The sequence below is a fragment of the Babylonia areolata genome, chromosome 25 (assembly GCF_041734735.1).
Source record: "Babylonia areolata isolate BAREFJ2019XMU chromosome 25, ASM4173473v1, whole genome shotgun sequence".
Lineage (NCBI taxonomy): Eukaryota > Metazoa > Mollusca > Gastropoda > Neogastropoda > Buccinidae > Babylonia > Babylonia areolata.
Genome location: NC_134900.1, coordinates 35,893,551 through 35,914,980, shown reverse-complemented (window position 1 = coordinate 35,914,980; position 21,430 = coordinate 35,893,551). Strand labels below are relative to the sequence as shown.

Sequence of the window (21,430 nt, the reverse complement as noted above, 5' to 3'; positions counted from 1 at the left end):
TCACAGCTAAACCTTTCCGGAGAATGGCACATGTGAACACAACAAGGTAACACATCCTGTACCAGATGGTGCATTTCTCAAACTGCATGTCTGACTTAGAAACTTACATTCATTTTGATTTGAACTTGAACCACATACATGCCCCATGTTCGAACATGTCTTTTCAAAACGAGTGGACCAAAGTTTGGTGTGAATCTGTAGATCAGTTCCGAGTTAGCTTCAGGAGTTTTGCATTGTGGTCAGTAGGGCCCACTTGCAAAGCTGTGAACTGGTTGCTTTCTTTGCTTGATTGTGGCTTGTGATGCGAAGATGGCATGTCAGTAGTGGTCTTTGAATGCAGTTTGTGATCCAGTTTAACTTGGGTGTGGCAGATGACCCGGCTTGGTTTCCAGATTGTCTTGACCCAAGTTACCTACAGAGTATCAGTGGACCAGTATAGGGCAGGTTGGCTTCGAGTCTGGCTTGCGTCAATGCGTGCAGCTGACCTTCGTAACCCTATCCTCTCTTCCTCAGTTCTGGAACCGTCAGTGGATCATCATGAAACATCAGAATATTTACACTTTAATCACTTCCTGTGACGTTTGAGATCTTATGCTTTGATCACTTCCTGCAACGTTTGAGATCTTATGCTTTGATCACTTCCTGCAACGTTTGAAATCTTGGTCCCTGGAGCACTTCGTAGATTTTCTGGAGAAATGAAAAACGTCAGCATTCGATTTATTTACCGATTGCTAGTTGGTCAGTTTGATAGTGGGATGAATCGACCACTTATTCATGCGGGTGTATGGAAAGTTGAATGCATAACTAGGGTTTGTATCGTATTACTCTTTTTTGTCACAGCAGATTTCTCTGTGTGAAACCAGTGTTTGTAATGCGCGCTACATAACACGTGCTATATGGCGCGCGCGCAAGCGTCTGCACGTATTGAACCCAAGGATACAATAACAAGAATTCAGGGAGCAGTTCCAGACTGCTGCACGCGGTAGTGCGTACGTGACTTGCTACACAAGCTAAACAAAGGTCATTATTGCTGTCATTTAACTTTTTATCCGACTAACTGCCAAATATCCTTCTCACCCACCCTCTTTTTTTTTTTTTTTTTTTTTTCACCTACCCATCCGTCCATGTGTTTTTATATCTGCCTCGACCCTAAGTGTGTGCACACACCCACAGGGATACACTTACTAAAGCATGCGTGCACGCAACGCACGCACGCACTCATTACAATGAAGACGATTGTGTATGAAAATGATGGTTTGGTATAGCATGTATCAAAACAGAAACACCATATCATTTTATCAATCCCGTAACTCGATCAAGACTAGTGGCCTACATCTGAAGCCAAAGGTTTCCCGTTCCGCCTGTCAAACCTGTAACCCTTTGTCCCGCTCTGTCTGTGGACGAATGGTAAACCTGATCAATACATGGACATACGTTCAGCGGGATGCATTAATAGAAAGCTGTAGCTGTGCGCAGTTCCTTCCATCAGGCGTTGACCTTGTCTGGCAAGCAGTCCATTCTGCATTGCAATACTGGAAGTGTACCATTACGGGTTGCACCAGCTCAGGCGTGTGTGGTCTTGGTCTTGCTGGCGGAAGTTCGGAATACAGTACCTTGCGCCAACAGTCGGTACTGGTGTAATTGGTTTGGTATGTGTTCCAGTTAGTCACGCGTGGCTGGATCGTGTTACGTAAAACACGATATCACTGCGACGGTGTCCTGAAACTGAAAGGCTCCCGGGGTTGGAGCACTATTATTGCCGTGCGAGTCATGGGTTGAAGAATTTCCTAAGTCCAGCCTCCTCCAGTGTCAGGATCCCGGTCAATCTATTCCCTCCCATTCCATCCCTTCTCCCTCCGGTCACACATGCCATACTCACGAATGCAAGCATTTGTGGTGAGGAAGGCGCGTCTTTCCACAGTCGTATGCCGGTGATGAGTGACTTTAACAGATGGTATAGCCATCCTGGTACACGTCAGAGTAATGCACGTGACGTTTTGAGCTTTTGTACACCGCAATCTGTTATGTGTTGTTGTTGGTTTTGTGAATGTGTGTGCGTGCCTGCATGCGTGCATGCGTGTTTTCAAATACAATGTATATAATACTTTATACATACGGTTGCCGAGTCAGGCCTTAATTCCCATTTGTCAACCCAGCACATGTGGGGGACATGGAGCCGAGATGAATCACCGTGACATATGTGCTTCGTGCAGTGGCATTGCCACGAAAGCAGCAGCAGGTGCATGAGCCCTATACAATTACCTCTGATGACGTTTCCCTTATTGGACAAATACACGCACCACTTGAGTCGTTAATTATTGTTGTTTTTTGGTTTATTTAATCAAATAATTAGCAGCGAAATGCATATGAGAAAAAGCGATGTGTGTATAACTTTGTTTTTGTCAATATCTTAGATGAACAGACTAGAAATGAATAAACGAATAAAAACTGTTTTGTCAGTGTAGGGATTTGTGTACATGCTAGAAATTGTGATGTACATTGATATTGCCCGTACCCTGAAGCTTGAAGCACGTTAAACATGCTGCGTGAATGAAGGAAACCGCCAACAACAGACGTTCAGCTGTGTGCCCCATTCTCTTGCTTCAAATGGTATTCCTTTAACTCAGTACGGCCAGTCCTCTCTTCTCCTCTACACAGACCCCTCGGATGTCCAGTGGGTGTCTGAATGACCCAACCTTTAGCTTCCGTCGTCAGAATTGTGGTATTCTCTGTATTCACCTCTTCAGTATAAAAGCCTTCCGCTTGCAATATTTTGATGGTAATTGGGGTTAAACGCTGTTAATGTCGTACCTTTCGCCGTCCGTATGGAGAGAGTTAAAACAATGCAGCGATAAACATGGAAACATTGAGCACAACAAACAAGCTTATAAAGCGTGCTCTTGTAGTTTTCTATGCACGAATAGGCTGCAACAAACATCAACAATACCGTGGTTATTTGAAGGTAGCTAGAGAGACCGGGCTGAAGACTGACAGGATATAACGGCAAGGAGCACATGTGGGTATGGTCAGAATAATAAAATTCAGACTTGGTAGAAATGAGGACAAAATTACCAACAGTATTGTCATGTTTTCATCTCCGATCTCTGTCAAGGCTGCATGACAGTAGTGTTGAAACATCAGTTTAAACATCGTCAGCTTATATTACCTGAGCACTGGCTTGTTGACGGAGTGAATGTTGTTGTTTAGCCTGCGGAAGACCTTAGGTCGAAACGAATTGCTTCCCTCGTCAGGTTTCGTGTAACCCATCGTCTTGTCCCGCCCATAATGTGACAACAGTGATCTTTTTGTCCAGTGAGCTGGGCCATAGCTTGTCACCTTTTTGGTTTACGTTCAGTAGTGTGTTTGTCTTGTGTATTTTTTGTCCGCCACCTCTCATTAAACTGCGCGGCTGCATTTACCAGTTTTGCTTTTTCGGCAGGTTGGGGGTTCTGATGGCCTTAGCTGGATGCGTTTTGCAGAATTATGGTCAGATCTGAGTAAAATACAAGATAATTTAGCATTTTATCGGTCAGCTTCTGTATGCAAGCTTGCATGCACGCATGTATGTACATCAACATAAAAATATGACGTTTGACTCCGTCTCATTCCACCTCACCCACCCACACTCAGTGACACCCCCCACACACACCCGCCCCCCAAAAAGGAAAAAAATCCAGCCATTTGGAAATTACTACATGGAAATGAAGTAGAATTTGTCCTCAGTCTATACTGAAAGCTAAACGCGAGTTACCATGCTTACGGTGCACTATCTGTGCGAGATGTCTGTGTGCACGTTATGATGTGATTTATGTTGCACATCAGTTACCGTTTAACCCTCCTCTCTTCCCCGCTTCCTACTATCCCTCACCACCACACCACCCAGCCGCCATGCCCTCTCACACACACTCACACATCCCCCGCCACACACACAAACTACACACACCCTACACCACTTAAACCTCCAACCACCCCCCCTCCCCCCCATCCCTCATCCCCCCCGCACGCTCCCCATTCCCACACACACTACACACCCTCTCTCACACACACACACACGCGCGCGCGCGCGCTCATCCCCCGCCACACACACATACTGCACACACCCTACACCACTTACAACCTCCCAACCAAAACCCTCATCCCCTCGCACGACCCCCCATTCCCCCCCCCCCACACACACACACACACACCACACACCCTCTATCACTACACACACACACACACACACTACTCTCACTATAGACACACACACACACACCGCACGCACACACACGCGCGCACACACACACACATGCACTCTCACTACACACACACCGCGCACACATACACACAACACATGCACTACACACTACACACTACACACACACACACACACACACACACAATCCCATCACCACGAAGAGGAATGTGGGAAAAGTGCAACTTCTGCGCAGCGCAGCGCGGAATTCCATGCATACACAAAAAACGTGTCCCAGTTTTGCGACAGCACTGTGAATGTTCTCAGCAGCCACGAATGCTCGCTTTTTTGCGTACTGTGCGTACTGACTTACTCCGCACAACACGTATACAGAAAGATGCGTTTAAAAAGTGTGTGGGGAGGGGGGGGGGGGGGGGGGGGCTTTTATTAGTATTAGGTTGGGGTTTTTTGTTTTGTGTGTGTGAGAATGATTTTTTTTGTTTCTTTTTTGTTTTTTTTGTTTTGTTTTCTTTTTCTTTCTTTCTTTTTTTTGGGGGGGGGAGGGGGGGGGGATTAGGATAACGAATAAGAAATATTTGCTCATTTTCATCCAGTCCTAGCCTCCGTTTTAGGATCTGCACTGACTAACAGGCATACATGACAAAGATTTAAGATATTCACTAGGAAAAAAGTTCTAAAACATGCATAAGACGAAACAAGAGAAAAACAAACACAAGCGAGTATCGCAGGAACCTCATTTGAGCGAAGGAATGGCAAGCATTCAGACTGAGTATTATACTGAACACATGGAGAGAACTGTCAATGCAGATCCACAAAATGTTGATGCAACAAATGACATAAGAATAAGTGAAAATTCTGGTGAACGAAAAAGTGATTTTAGAGGTGGAAATTGCGTGTGCGGAGCGGGCTTGGTTGGTTATTTGACGTCTGTTCACGAAACTAAATTTAGACAGAGAAAAGGAAAATAAAGAGGGCGTGTGTTGTGTAAGTGTATGACAGAGATCATGCTCGAACTGTTTAAAGTTACAAATGTGTCGAGAAATAGAAATTTAGAACGGATAAGGACATTTTGGGGATGAAAAAGTGAAGAATTGAATTAACCTTCTGATCAACTGATCAGTAAGGGTGGATAATCGTTAAATGTCCGATTTCCTACAGGTAATTAGCTATTGGACATTTGGATAAACTAACATGAAAAGAAATTCCAATCTTCACGTAAAGAATGTGCATTTTTATGTCGGCATAGGCATAAGGCCTACGCTGTTCCTGTTTTTAAGGCTGTGTGTGTGTGAGGGAGAGAGAGAGGGGAGGCGGGGGGGGGAGAGAAATCCTTAATGAAAGGACATGAAAAAAAAAATCGTGTATATTCATGAGAACAGAAAGTAATATTGATTAATGTATAGATACATTAAACAGTCCATAGATGTACATAGGCACAATGACAGCAGGCAAAACAGCATTTATATGCATATGTTTCAGGGGAAATATTCTATTGATGAATATTACAGATGCTTTCAAAGTGGAAAGTGCGATGCCTCTCCAAGATCATTATACTACGGAGCGATCTGAGATAAGGTGGAAGCCGGTTTCAGAGTAGACTACCAGAGAAGCAGGGAGTTAGTATTATTCACTTACGAACTCTCAAGTGATACTATCTGTAATATTGTCATGAAAGAGTTTGTTTGGAAAGAATCCTGATAATCTGCGTATTGTACCAGGCTTACCTAGATCTAAGTCAACAGACGGCAGAACAGCCGAACGTTTTACCCGGATTTCTTTGGACATGGATGTTTTTTCATTCCAAATGGAACAGCACGAGATGAGCGGCTTGTATAAAGACTACTTTTTCCCCCATACCAGTGTTGATAATCTGCGATTAAATAAATAAAAATTATAATAATAAAGAATACAGGAATAAATAAAACTTTGTGGTTCATAGTTGCTGCGGCAGGAACCCCTCAGTATTAGATCTGAACAAAACAAAAGTCAGTGTCACAGATCTATCGCCACGGACAACGTTTTGAAGAAGTGAATACACACATATGAATGTTCTTGATTCAGCAAAACTCCAGTTTTAAGCGATTTCTTTTTAATAAACATTACAATTTGTGTATAATTTAGAATTTCATTGGTTTCGTTTCTGTTGCGCTGTGTTTTTGTGTATGGAATCTCCATGGTTTGGTTACTCTGTCATAATCATGCCATTTAGCGGTGTGTTAAATACGAACTCTGAGCAATGTTGTGTTCGCCTGGTTTCAGATTATGCCACGGAGGTGCACCGACCCGGCTACAAGGTGCATGTCATCCACTGCTCTGAGGCCTGGGTCCACTGCCACCAGCTGAAAGAAAGTAAGTACACACACACACACACACACACACACACACACACACACACACACACACACACACACACACACACACACACACACACACACACAGAGGCTGTCACTCTGTCCCTTACACACACACACACACACACACACACACGATAAATGGTACATGGGTTTGAAATGTCGCGTGCATGAACTTGGAACGAAAAACTTGTGTGCAGGCACAGGTTTTGATACCTCAAGTGACGGGTGCAATAGCCGAGTGGTTAAAACGTTGGACTTTTTAATCTGAGGGTCCTGGGTTCGAATCTTGGGAACGGCGCCTGGTGGGTAAAGGGTGGAGATTTTTCCGATCTGCCAGGTCAACATGTGTGCAGACCTGCTCTTGCCTGAACACCCTTCGTATATATACGCAAGCAGATCAAATACCCACGTTAAAGATCCTGTAATCCATGTCAGCGTTCGGTGGGTTATAGAAACAAGAACATACCCAGCATACACATCCCCGAAAACAGTATGGCTGCCTACATGGTGGGGGTAAAAACGGTCATACACGTAAAAACCCACTCGTGTACACATGAGTGAACGTGGGAGTTGCAGCCCACGAATGCAGAAGATACTTCAAGGTAATTGTGCGTATGTGGATGGTTTAAAAGAACCGTCACAAAGGGAAGAGAACATCACTTAGACTTTTTTTTTATCTTCTTTTCTTATCTTTTTTTAATCGGTTAATGCTAAATATCCTGACGTTAAAGGCTGGTTCCTTTTAAAAGTATTGATATTTCTCAAACTATTGATGATTGATGTTTCTCAAAGGCTTTTTTCATTCCATATACGGTTGTGTTAGTCTGTTATTGTATAAAGCGACATCATTCATCGATACACAAGAATGGCGAATGCTCATGTGCCACGATAGTGCTCGTGCAGTCTAGTGAACTGCATACATGTGGATGAATCGAAATGGAAACTGTATGTACGGTTTCTTGATTTGTGATCAATTGAATACATGAATATAAAAAGAAATATACAAGTACGAGTGATCATATAATGTACGATCAAAGAACGGTTTGAAGTTGCAAAGTTTTTATTCCATTTTTTAGTTTGCAACAAAAAGAGGAAACGTGGTTTTTCTGATATTGATGTGACTACCTCAGTAAGAAAACATTTTCTCTGGAGAAGTCATGGTGGTGAAGTAGGTCAATAAATTGTGCTTGAACTTTGTACTTTGCCGTGTGCCTACCTTAAGGGGAGAAAAGTTCTGCGCGGTTTCCTCCCTTGAGCTACCGATATGTGTTCATCGGGTGGGAATTTTTTTTTTTTTTTTTTTTTTTTTTTTTTTTGGTTTGGGTGGGGGGGATGCCGTCACGAGTTGCCATTTTCTGCATGCCTCCTCCTTCCCCTCCCCTCTCTCTCTCTCTCTCTCTCTCTCTCTCTCTCTCTCTCTCTCTCTCTCTCTGTGCATGTGTAAATTATTCAGACTTGCACTGGCACACTGATGAGCTGCTGGTATGTCTTTTTCCGAAAATCAACAAACAGTATATGTGTGTTTGTGTGTGTGTGTATATATACCTACATATACATATGCATATACACACATATGTACACACACACACACACACACACACACGAGAGAGAGAGAGCCGAAGGCAGTGACACCTTGTGAAACTGATGTGTAGCGTACATGTATTTGCAGGAAGATAGTGACGCCTCCATGGCTGAGAAACTAGTCTATCGTATATGGATTTATCCAAAGGCAATAACGCCTTGAGAAAGTGAAAGGGGACGTACTGTGCCGTGTGCAGTTTCAGATTGTTTCTCAAGGAGGCGTCACTGCGTTGGGACAAATCCATATACGCTACACCACATCTGGTAGGCAGATGCCTGACCAGCAGCATCATCCAACGTGTGCATGCTTATGTATTTGTGTACATATCAGAGTGGATTTCTCTTAATATAATTTTGCAAGAGGACAACACTGTCGTTGCCATGGGTTCTTTTTCAGTGTGCCAAGTGCGTGCTGCACACGTGACCTCGGTTTATCATCTCACCCGAAAGACTGGACGTTCAGTTTGATTTCCCAGTCAAACGTTTGGGAGAAAGGATGGGAACGGGATTCGAAACCCACACCCTTACGGAGTCGTGTGTATTGGCAGTTGAGCGTCTTAACCATTCTGCCACCTTCCTCCTTGTGTGCAGACGCCACGGCGGGCCACGTGCAGGATATGAAGAGCAAGGACGACGCCAAGGTGGATGAGATCAGGGAAAAGTTCACAAAGCTCATGGAGGAGCACAAGGTATGTCTGTGTGTGTGTGTGTGTGTGCGTGCGTGTGTTTGTGTGTGTATGTGAGCGTATGTGAGTGTGTGTTTGTGTGCGTGTGTATACACACACATACTCCGCCACCCATCCCAAATGAAAGAAAGAAAAACATTGTTCATGGATGACCGTGCATGACTTATTTCAGCTGACAGTGGATCTGGCTGAGCCTGGAGAAAATCAATATCTGAAAACAGCAGTTTTTGTGTTTGCTTGTCTGAGCTGTGAGCGTGTGAGTTAAAAAAAAAAATCAAAAGATATGAAATCAGTCAAGAACGATGAGTTATGAAAAAATGTTTGATTCCACAATTAAGTTGTACGATTTTTTTTTATATATATCTATAGGTAAATATAGATAGGTAGTGTGTGTGTGTGTGTGTGTGTTCTCTCCAGTCCCCCAACCTCCCTCAGAAATACGCAGTCTCAGTTTGTCTGTCCCACAGACATGTAAGTCTTAAGTCGTCTTTCCACCACCCCATTCCTGTACTCAGCTTCAGGGGGAAGGGAGAGAGAGGGGGAGGAAGGTGGGGTATGTTTAGACGACAGGTAAATGTGAAAAGCCGCACGAGTGGTGACGACGAAAACTTGCATGTTAAAACAGCTTTAGCAGAGTTGACAATGGGAAGAAAAAAAAATGAGTATTTAAAAAAGAATGGCCCACTACCGTGTCGGCATGTTTTTAAAAATATTATTGAAAGAACGATTTTTAAAAAGTTTCTGGTTTATTTCTTCTATCTTGTCACATTGAGCGTGCACCAGCCTCCCCTTCCCACTGATCTCGAAATGTTACGTCAGTGGTCCCTTCCTTATTTACATGTGCGGGTGTATGTCTCGCATTCCCAGTCTCCCCCCTTTCACTCCGCGCGCCACTCCCTTCAGTGTACACACTGTATTTTTTCCGCCCCGCTCTCACCCTTTCTCCCCCACCCCCCACACACCCCCATCATCACTCTGTCCTTCCCTGTCTCCCCTCTCGCTCTTAATTAAATCTGATTTTTTCCGAAGCCTGAGTGCGTTGGGTCAGGCATCTACTGGACAGGAATTCTGCGTTGTGGTGTCGCGTGCATGAATTTGTCCGAACGCAATGACGTCTCTTTGAGAAACTTGAGTTGAACTAAGAGCTCTCATTCCTTCTGTGTCAACCTTCCCGGGCTCTTTCTCCCATCTCCCCCCCCCCCCCCCCCACACACACACACACCCGTCTCTCTCTGTCTCCCTTCTCTCCCCCTTTCTCTCTCCCTTCTACCCCCTCTCTCTCCACCCCTCTCTCTCCCTGTCCCCGCCTCCCTCCTCCCTCTCTCTCTCTCTCTCTCTCTCACACACACACACACACACACACACACACACACACACACACACACACACACACACACACAGAGTAGGGGATCAGCGTTTTGTGGTCCCTATGAATCCCATTTCTACGTTCCATGACCAGCAATTGTAAACAAACGACCCTCCAAACAATGCGTGCGAACGACATAGCTGTCATACTGACTGCCGACACGAGAGTTGCACGGAGTTAAGTGCCACGAGTCCGGCTTTCGAACGTGACTCACAAGCGCATGCATGATAGCGCCCGCACACACGCGCGCGCGCACACACACACACACACACACACACACGCGTGCGCGCGCCCGCTTGTCTCACTCTGTCGACTCTAGCTCGCTCGCTCTCTCTTCCTCTCTCGCACATGCCCTTCCACTCACAAAACCAACCTCATCTAAATAATGGAGAGAATGAAACAGCCGAGGAGGAGTACAGGAAACTGACCAAGACGTCCCAAGTTTGAGAAAACGGGACTTTCTGGCGGCAGGTGTTAATTAAATCCGGAAACCCCAGGCGAAATCAAATGTGCATACGTTTTTTTCCCCCTTCCCCAGCCACCGTAGTTAACTGGTGGCACCCTGTTGAGCGGAACGTCGTGTGTCTTCCGAAATGAAACTGTCACCGGCACCTGCTGCCCGTTTCCGTACCGTGAATTCAGGGGCCCTCAGACGGCTGTTTTCCGCAGTACCCTCCTCCCCTTTCCCCCCCCGAGCCGCCCTCCCCCTCCACACACACACACACACACACTACTTCCCCCACTCTTCCCTTCTTCCGTTTCCAAAGGAATGGTGAATGTGGCCGATGCCAAGTTCTGTTTATTGGTTTTCCGAGCTTTGTGTTGTTCAGGTGGAAAAGAAAAGATCGACAAAGAACGGCAACTGAAAGGCTTTTTTTAGACTTTGGGAGTTTGTTAATAATGCCAACTTTCCGATTATTCTCCCATATTTCTGTAATGGTAGTGCAGCAAAAATCATAGCACATGTTTTAGATTGGCACCATCGCAATACCATGCTGAAATCTGATAGTACAGGTACAAATCCATATAGGTTTTAGCATCTGTTGGGCAGCAAAATCCAACGCGCTTAGTTAGGCCTTGAATGCATGCACAATTATTATAGTTGTGCGCCTATCAGACTGGACTTCTTCTACAGAATTTTACCAGAAGACAACTTTGTTGCCGTGGCCCAGGTTCTTTTTCAGTGCGCCAAGTGCGTGCTGCACACAGGACCTTGGTTTATCGTCTCACCCGAATGACTAGACGCTCAGTTTGATTTTTCCAAACTTGGGTGAAAGGGCAAAAGCAGGATTCGAACCCACACATTCGCAAATTCTTTTATTGGCAGATGAGCGTCTTAACCATTCTGCCACCTTCCCCAAATTTTGTTTAACGTTGCACTGTTGATGACTGTCTTTCAGATTGAAGGCGAGTTCAAGGTGATCGGCGGAAAGGACACGTGGCACCAGATCATTGACTACCAGGAGAGCAACGGAGCCCACATGATCGTGATCGGCACGCGGGGCTCCAACGCCATCAGACGCACCTTGCTAGGCAGTGTGAGTGACAGCGTCGTCCACCACGCCCACTGTCCAGTGCTGGTCTGCAGACACACGTAGGGAATGGCAACCCCTCCACCACCACCTCCCTCCGTGTTGACGTTCTTGTCATTTCCACATTGTATGTGTATTTGGGGACTTAATTTCTTTTTTCTTTTTTTTCCAAAATGCACTGCTGCAGGACTTTGAGATTTAAACAAAATAATGTATTCTGGTTAACCCTTTTTCCTTTTGTCTTTATTCTGTATCGTTTGTTTTTCAGTTCATAGCCCTGGTGTAGCGGTGTGTTTGGAAGTTCCATTTTTTTCTCCCTCCTCCTCCTGAGTTTTGAATGGTTTATCTGGGTTGAAATGTGGTCAGATAATGAGTAAACCTTAAGTCTTGACCAAACCAGTCAAGTTGTTACATGAAAGAGGCTTAGATGAATTTTTTTTCTCAACAGTTAATCTGAGAAACTGTTACTCTGTGTTCAAAATGCATGGTTATGATTTATTCCATCTTTTAGACAGAATACTACACACTGGAACATGTCGTCTAGACATTTTCATTTGATATCTAATTCAGTGAATTATGCTTTCCTTAAGAAGCGATGTGTGCAATGATCGGCATTCCTGTTTCCTTGTTGATTGACGCAAATCTTTAGACCCATTTGGTATGAAGTCCTATGTTTTCTCAGTTTATTTATGATTTTAGTAATTGATGATGGAAAAAGTGTTTCTGCTGTAAAGATCTCCCCATTGACAAGAGAGCATTTCAGCTCTGTCCAAAGTTTTAAATTGGTGATAGTAGCAAGGGAATCACAGATACAACTGGCATTCCTGATCTGATTGGTTCATGTCAGAATACAAAGATGCTCAACTTTTAGGAGGGTGGAGGGGGGGTATCTGTGCCTCATCCGTTGAGAGCCACACAAGACATGCAGGAAAGATTTTGCAGGTTAAAATTCCATAGGATGATCCGTCACTACACAGATGTTTCACGGCGAAAACCGTCTCCTTTGTGGCATCAGATTTTCTGAGGTGGAATTTTACACAATTCCTGTTATGCGCCTCGCTTTCAAAAGACAGGTTTCTTTTGCACAAAAAGGACGTTTCATTATTGTGTATGCTGCTTCCTTATCAGTTTGATGTTATGAACTGCCATTCTGAAAACTAATCTTTTCTGCTTTCATTTGCTGTTCAGCTGAATCTTGTACATTTCCGAGGTCGGTTTTTTTGTAATTTAGAATAAAGAGGAAATGTTGGGATTGCACGGTTTCTTGCCACAGGGTTTGCAGTCAAATATGATTGCTTATCTGGATAAATAAATTTGTATGCAGAAATAGTTACTGGAAATGGAAAATGCCTGGGAAGATCTTGTACAGAATGGAAAGCATGCCAACGGCTTAAATTTGCCTTTTTCTGCCGTTTTAAAGTTAATTATGAAATAAGTAGATATCTTGAATTTGGGTCAGGCAGTGTTGAGAAACAAGTTTTCACCTTCTGTTTTGAAATTGTTAATGTACGATTATTTTGCACTTGGCATTGTTACAAGCCACACATAGAATTTCCATTTAAGTATTGAGGTTGGTTTAAAAGAAATAATGCATGTACTGTTCAGGGGTAAAGAATATTCTTCACATTGGAGAAAAAGGAACAAGGCTACATAACTTCATATTACTGCCCATTTCACGGCATTTTGTTTCACTTGATTTTGTTTCATGTGGTTTTCTCATTTAATAAAGTGTTGCATATCTTGTATCTTGATTTGTTGTTGCTGAATACACATCTTGAAACCGGTACCAGGCCACATACCGAAAAAGAACTTCATGGTTATGAACTATAGCAAGGTGTCGTGATAAATGCGAAACTGGAAAATCGAATAAGTTGCAAATTTAGACCATGTGTGTAAGTTCAAGAAATTCTGAAAATAACTCTGGTATCAGATCACAAACTGACCTGCTTGAATTTGTGATTTTTCTGATGAAAAGCAGTTGACCAACTGATAAAGGCATCACTGAAAATCCTACCTTTTAGCTGTGGCCCTAACGTTTTTGAGGTGTCATGTCTTTATCTTGTATTCTTTTATCTCTTCTCTGGCATTTCCCCCTCTATTTTTCGCTTTTTTCTTTTCTTAGAGGTTTGGCTCACTTTCGTTGCCTCGTACAAACACCTGCACAAAATGCACACACTTTAATCGATGCTGTCAAAGCCAATGTTCGCCAAGACCGGAAATATTTATTAACAGATTCATTTTTCATCACAGTGCTCTCCAAAAGATGCTTTTTTTTTCTTGACCCAGTAAAAGTCATTGTAAAGCCTATACCAAAACAAAAACAAACAAAAAATGAGAGCAACTCGCTGACATCCACTACCTGCTTTAACATTGGGAATGAGTTAGTTCTTTCTGTCAGATTGCCCTTGAAGATGGCAGAATGGTTAAGACGCTCATCTGCCAATACAGAGTCCGTGAGGGTGTGAGTTCGAATCCCGCTCTCGCCCTTTCTCCCAATTTTGACTGGAAAATCAAACTGAGCATCTAGTCTTTCAGGATGAGACGATAAACCGAGGTTCGGTGTGCAGCATGCACTTTGCGCACTGAAAAAGAACCCATGGCAATGAGAGTGTTGTCCTCTGGCCAAAATTGTGTAAAAAGAAATCCACTCTGATACAGGTACACAAATATGTAAGCATGAAGTCAAGGCCTGACAAGCGCGTTGGGTTATGCTGCTGTCAGGCATCTGCGTAGCAGATGTGGTGTAGCGTATATGGGTTTGTCCGAAAGCAGTGACGCCGCCTTGAAAAACTGAAAATGAAACCGCCCCTGATCTGACTTGTACTATACACGGACACTGTCGGTCAGGGCAGTGTGCGCGTTTAAACATTTCATCTGCTAACGACTGGCAACAGCATCCGAAAATCAGTGCGCATTGGTCTTGCGACTGACTAATGGCAGTATCATTTTAATTAATTTAATTATATAAATCCCCTTGACTGCCATAAACGTGCATAGTGACGTCACTGATGACGTCATCAAAAAGGGGGAAATAGCTCTGGAAGGCTGAAAATTCAGTTTGTCCAGAGTAGTATTTCTCAGTTTTAGGCTTATTTTGGATAATGTTTTATTACCTGAAACACCACTTTCTGCTGCTTTCCCCCTGGCACTGAAGAGGTTTTTAATTAAAGCATTTGTTATTTACCTGTCTTGGCAGAGTTTCAATGAAGTCGGCAAAAAGTATGTCAATAAATAGATATGTAAACACAAAACGGTGCAAGAAAACAACTCAACATTCCATACCCAGCAATGCATTCAGTATAACAAATTAAAAAAAAAAAATCAGATCTCAGTAGCGTGCGAATTAAACATTACTGGTCAGGAGTTTGAGCAAAAATCGGAAATGGAACTCTGTGAAGCACTTCACTGTGAAGGCTGGCTGTCGATTCCAGTGTTCTTTGAACAAGCCATTGATTGTGAATGAGCGCTTCCCGGGAATTACTCGAAATCAACAGGACAGTGCAACTATACGTTTCGACAGGCTTTCAGAGTCCAGTCTTGCTGAAATATTAGCACTTGCGCTGACACGAGAAGCCAAAGAGAAATGTTTTCTGATGATTGTGGCGTCGCAAACAAGGGAGTACAAATGGGAAGGAATTGTAGGAACCTCGAGGAAAGTGCAGGTTGCATTGCTGCTGCAAGCATCACAAAACTACCTCTCCTACCTCCCATCTTTTCTGATGCCGCAGTCTCGCGTTCGCGCGCACACACATGCACGCACAGACGCGCGCGCACGCACGTACACACGCACGCGCACACACACACACACACACACACAGAGGTTTGCATGCAGTAAAACAGCGAGCATTGAGAACTTGGACAAAACAGATAAGATCCTCCCCAGGGACGCTCGAGAGCAGGATGAAAGGAGATAGCTATATATATAATTATATGTACACCCAAAACCGTTCCAGACATGAAGATAATATTTATTCAACGCTCCTAAAACGACCACACGATAATACTTTAAATTTAAGCACGTTGTGAGTTTGCACTCGTGAGCTCCGAGTCATTGAACAAAAATAGAATACAGTTTGGTAAAAACACTATAACCTTTTAACTCCTCAGGCTTTTCAGCCATTTGCTGGGTGCGTTTGTGTGTGTGTGTGTGTGTGCGCGCGCGCGCGCTGTTTCATGTGATGTGTATTTTGTTTTATTACGTTCATATGAAATCAGATTAAGTTGCTAAAAGCCCAATCGATCGCAATTGATATATGAACAGCGCATTCAGTTTTAAGTAATTTCACAACTGCACACTATATAAATCCCATACTTGAAATTATATATACATGTATAGAGTAAACATATATGATCTACAAACATTTTCTGTAAGTATGTATATATGATACACATTTTTAACACTATCATTGATAACGATGTTCCATATGATCTTTATGCAACTTTTAATGAAGATAAATATCAAAGAAGTTATTTCACACAGCTGTTGATTCCTTATCTTATAACATTGTAGACTGCAGTACTTAATTCTCAAACGACTTGAATAATTCGCTGTCCGCGGATAGAACAAAATATTAGCGGCTTCCACATGTAGCTGAGGTCATGCTGCAAACTGAGCTTCTGAAGCGCCTTGAGACGCGTTTCTCTGTAATGTTTCATCAACAAATATTTTCTTGTTGATTTTTGTAAGATAGTTTAAATACGAAAAACGAGTTCCCTCGTCCTTGGGGCCATAAGGCAAGGTCAAAATGATCGATCATTTTCAAAACGTATCGTACAGTGTAGTAAAATCATCGCGGACAGACAGGCAAACGTGTAACATGGCTTCCTTTTCGTAACGATTTTACCTCCTTTTATTGTGTGTGTGTGTGTGGTATGTGTAATTCTTTAGAGTTTCGGGGGACCAGCAAAGACGCAGATTAACAGTGCTGGGGACCTTGGTTGGGAACGATTTATTTCTTTCTTTTTTTTTCTTTTCTTTTTTTGGTGGGTCGCCTATGATCAATTGCTGGGGGTGGTATTGATTTGTCCACTTCCTGAAGATGGTGGAATAATCCCTTCTAACACGAATGTAATAATACCCGATGGCATGCATCACACACACACACACACACACACACGCACGCACGCACAAATAATTTTATTGATCTCTCCCGGCAAGTGGGGGAGAAGTAATTTAAGGAAAGAAAATTGTATATTGATCAGAAAAATGGGGGGGTGGATGCAGACGTGTGAATGCGAGATATTGTCGATCTGCGAAAGTCTCTTATCACGAAACTGCACCAAGATAAAGGACTGGAACTATGTGTAGATGGGGACAGAAGAAGATTACAACAGATCAGCTCAATGTTGCCAAATAACAAGTGGGATTTACTGAGGGGTGGCGGGGGGAATGGGGGCGTGGGGGTGGGGGGGAGGGCTTAGAAGCATGTATGCCGTATTTGATTTCAATTGCTCAAGAAATGACATGAGCCATTATAAAGCCTGAAACTTGTTTCGGAGGCTAACATTTAGCTATTATTCACCCTTCCTCCAAAACGGAACAGTCAGTTCCTTTCACTTCAGACCTAAGATTTTGTCAGTGGTTAGAATGAGTACAAACAGTTCGATATAATTATGAGACCACCTGAACCAACTCAATCGCAGCTTGTGTTACCGCCCGCTTTTGCTGGCGCGTGCTACAAAATGAAGCCGGCCAATCATAATCATTCGACAGTACCGATCGAAACTCCCCACAACATGTCACGGAAGCTCGCAACTTTCCATTGGTCTGGATTTCCTTTCTGAAGCAAGCAACAGATCTCAAACATTGCCGAAAACGTTGCAGACAACACAACTACTGTCCGGTTCAGCTTCTGACTTGCGGGGTTGAGTTTACGACCTCTTGGCTGGCAAGTTGTCCACGGCTTGGGTCTTGGTCTCATGACTACTCGGTTCTCCTAACATGTGGCGTTCCTCACTCAGTCGTGGAACGTGACACGCGGACTGATAAGACGAACGCTGTGATTGGTTCACGCTGTAAAAGGGGCGTGTAACAAAAAGGACAACCAGCCCTGAACAACCTACGGACCACAGCATTGAACACCTGTCTACCACCGATTAAAGACAACTGTGGACATCTGTCCAGAACAACTTGATCTTAAGGGCGTGAAGCCGATAGGTCGTTAAACTCAGCTCTACCTGAACAACCTGCCCGTAAGGGCGGTGGCCAGTGGGTCGTTAAGCTTAATTCTAATGCACACAACAGCAAACTGAGAGCTGTATTATTCATGGTTTCTCCATTGCAATGGGAAATCATTTACAGCTAAGTCTTTAGTGAAGGACTATGACTCTGAAACTAGGAGGCAAAATTGCAGCAACCTTGGGGGCTAGCTGGTCTTTCCGAGAGAGTGGGGATGTAACTTGGGCAAGACACTCTCCACTATAGGGTAGGTATGGGTAATTGCGAACGACCCAGTCGAAGCGACCAATGTGTACCGTAAAGATATGTCGTATGACAGTCAAACGTAGTTCTTTTGTTTTTGAAGGATTTCTCCGACTGATTGCACCAGGAAAAGTTCGGCTGCTCATTCTTTTCTAAGTTTTGTCGACGTTTGAAATAACAAGGGTGCCTGAGGGTAAATGCGCACTGGCAAGTGTAGTTGCGAACGATGGCTTTGGGTAGGTATACATGTAGACAATCAAAACAGAAGCAGGTCTTTAACTCATTAGACATAACATAATAATGGAACATCCCACTAGTCTGTTGTTGTTGGTACTGATCACACATGCACACAAGCACACAAACAGACGTTTAAACACACACACCCCACATCTCACACAAACACACTCTTTTGAGAGTGCTCAGTAATAACTGTGCGCATCGTTCGCAAGTAGACTCGCGTCAAAATATCCTATACTCAAATTGCAAACGAAAATATTTTGCAGATTCCTGTTAAAACTGACGTTCTGCTCTGTCACCAGTATGCTTTCTTAAATTCTCCTAGCACTGGTAATGCGCATTCAACATATCCGAACAAATAAATCCATTTTAAACTGTGTTAAAGTTCAAGTCCTACAACTTGCTTCAATTGAGAGAACGTTTGTAACCTTGGTCGGCAGTGGTGCGCGAAGAGAAGAAATAGCGCGGAAATAGCCAGAAATAGGCGATGTTTGACCGGTTCTTTGAAATGAATATTCATTAAGGTATCAGGAAAAGGTCAAAGCAGGCGTTAAATTGTAAAATGCAACCGTTAAGAACGTTTCGAAGTGGGGCGGTACACGAATTGTTCGCAATTACACGCTGTTCGCAGTTACCCACACCTACCCTAATCAAATTCTAGCCCAGATAGTCGGGACAGCAGTTGCCTCCTCTGCTGTTCTGATGGTCATAGTGGGACACGACTGACTATCATACATCAATGCAAACACAGTAAAGGAACAACAGCAAAGGATCGGACCATAATATCACCGCGACCCCCACGAAGTGAAGAACGTACAGCACCAAGACCCCAGCGTCACGTTGAGATTGGGTTTGCTACCTATTGGAGTACACCCTTCAGAGGAAGTGTTGTCAGTTGCATATGAGTGTTTGTAAAGAAGCCTGGATTGTTTATAAGGAATTATAAAACACGACAAGGAAAACAAGTGCAGGCAAACGACAATTCCTACCTCATGAGCAAAACAGCTTTACAAAGACGCATCATAGAAATGAATAACTGAATTATTTTCTGTGGAAGGAGGGAGGAGACATGAAGACTTCAGAGCCAGCCACCAGGACCACTTCTCTCTGAGGTAGAAAGCCAATTCCATGCCTGGCATGCCTGAAATGAAATGAAAGAAAAGAATGCGATGAATAAAAGCCCAGGATAATACCGGTTTCGATCAAACCTGAAAAATAAAATGAAGTAAAAAATATTTTTTAAATGAAGAAGACGAAGAAGAAGCCGAACCTGTTCCGATGATGAATTCTAATGTGTGATAGAGAAAGGATGAGACCGACAATGATAGAAAAATAACGCCAAGAAAAGGCATTGATAGTCATGAAACACTAGAGTAAACGCTAATGGATTGGATATATGTGAGTTTTAAAAACGGTGTTTTTTTTAAAATAAAATAAAATAAGGTGTAAACAAATGAAATACTAAGACACTTGGATTATTTTGTTTAAAAAAGAAGAAGAAGAAAAGTATCTTGTAGACTCATGTTGATAAAAACAAAAGTTGATGGAATGACAACATTGGATGAAGAGTCGTGTGTGTTTATGATTTGAATAACCGTTCGATTTTTGTCATTGCAAAAGTCATTTTATTGAAGATCATTGCGACCAATATTCAAGTACAAGTGGAAATATTAAATATATATCACACAAAGATTCCAGGTCATCACATGTGCAGACCTGTTTCTGCATGAACCATTGATAATTTTCATATCGTGTGTACACGCACGCAGAAGATCAAAATTAATACGCACGTTAATTAAAGGTCCATGTCAGCATTTAATGCGTTATAGAAATAAGAACATACCCAGCATGCGCACCCCCGAAACGGAGTATGGCTGCCTACATGATGGCGTGAACACGGTCCTGAACGTAAAAGCCCGCTCGTCCGAGAACGTACGAGTTTCAGCCAACGAACGCGCTGAAGACGGTGGATACCAAGTTGGAAATCTGTTGTTTTCAGTCTCCAGAATCTTACAAATAACTCCGACAGTCTGTGCAATGTATCACGCCAGTCTTACCTTGCAGCCTCTCCTTCCTGAACTGGGGAGAAAAAAAAATCGAAAAAAAATCAACCATATTATTTTTTCTTACCTCATAGTCTACGTATCGTTCGGAAACAAAGGTGGGTGTTACTGTTGAAGATCATTGTGATTCTAATTATTATACCGAAGTGAATATATAAATTATATTTTTTTAATCGTTAATAATACATCTAGTTCTACAGCTCAAAAGAAACAATCACACTCGACATCGCGCTTGGCAGCAGTCGTTTTGCAGATGAACACGTTCCAAGCTTATCTGGCGAAGAAAGAAATAGACTTGAATATCAGATTTCACTGCATTTATTTGCTGAGGCACAAGACTCATTCAAGAAAATAGCAAAAAAACAACAACAAAAAAACCAACACAAAACAACTTAGCACCGCTGCTTGTGGAGAGTGCGGGGGAGAGAGTGACGGGGGGTGGGTAGGGGGTCTGATTGCTATATTGAGCCTTCTTGTGTCTTTTCTTTTGGACGTTGGACCTGTGTAGTGTTATGAGTTTGATAAAAGATTTTTCAGCACGAACGATCTCCATCACGCAGAGACAGTTTTGTAGCTGTATGTATTCCAAACGATGGGAGTCTTCCTCCACCCCGGCACCCACCCGCTCTGCTGGGGAGAGAGAGGGAATGGGGGGGAGGGGGGGGGGAGAGACTCGTGCTTTTCTGAATAATATTGTACGCTTAACAAGTGCCGCGAATAATACTTGTCTTACCCCAACAGTTTATCATTCGAGAAAATTAAAGCAAGTTTTAGAACGTGAAGATATTGTACTGCCGCAGGGTGAAAAATATAGAACTGTTATTCACAGACAAGATGCAGGAAGAGAAAGGGTTGGGAGAACAACTGTGATATCAAGGAGTGAAGGTGGGTGGTGATGCCAGTATTGACACGGAAAGCAGAAGACAAGAGTCCTTGATGGGGGTGGGGGTGCGGAGGTGGAGGGGGTTTACATTTTTTCACAAGGAAAAGAAAAT

The 21,430-nt window shown here is 43.3% G+C and overlaps 1 protein-coding gene across 1 annotated transcript in view; it reads left to right on the top strand.

The window, feature by feature from the left end:
* The window catches only part of LOC143299661 (uncharacterized), a 39,814-nt gene extending 26,357 nt beyond the window's left edge, over window positions 1-13,457 (top strand). The window contains exons 3-5 of the mRNA XM_076612979.1: window positions 6,455-6,544; window positions 8,722-8,819; window positions 11,583-13,457. Coding sequence (XP_076469094.1) covers window positions 6,455-6,544; window positions 8,722-8,819; window positions 11,583-11,780 — 386 coding nt within the window. The 3' untranslated portion in view covers window positions 11,781-13,457. The remainder of the gene's footprint in view (window positions 1-6,454; window positions 6,545-8,721; window positions 8,820-11,582) is intronic.
* Window positions 13,458-21,430: the final 7,973 nt, after the last annotated feature.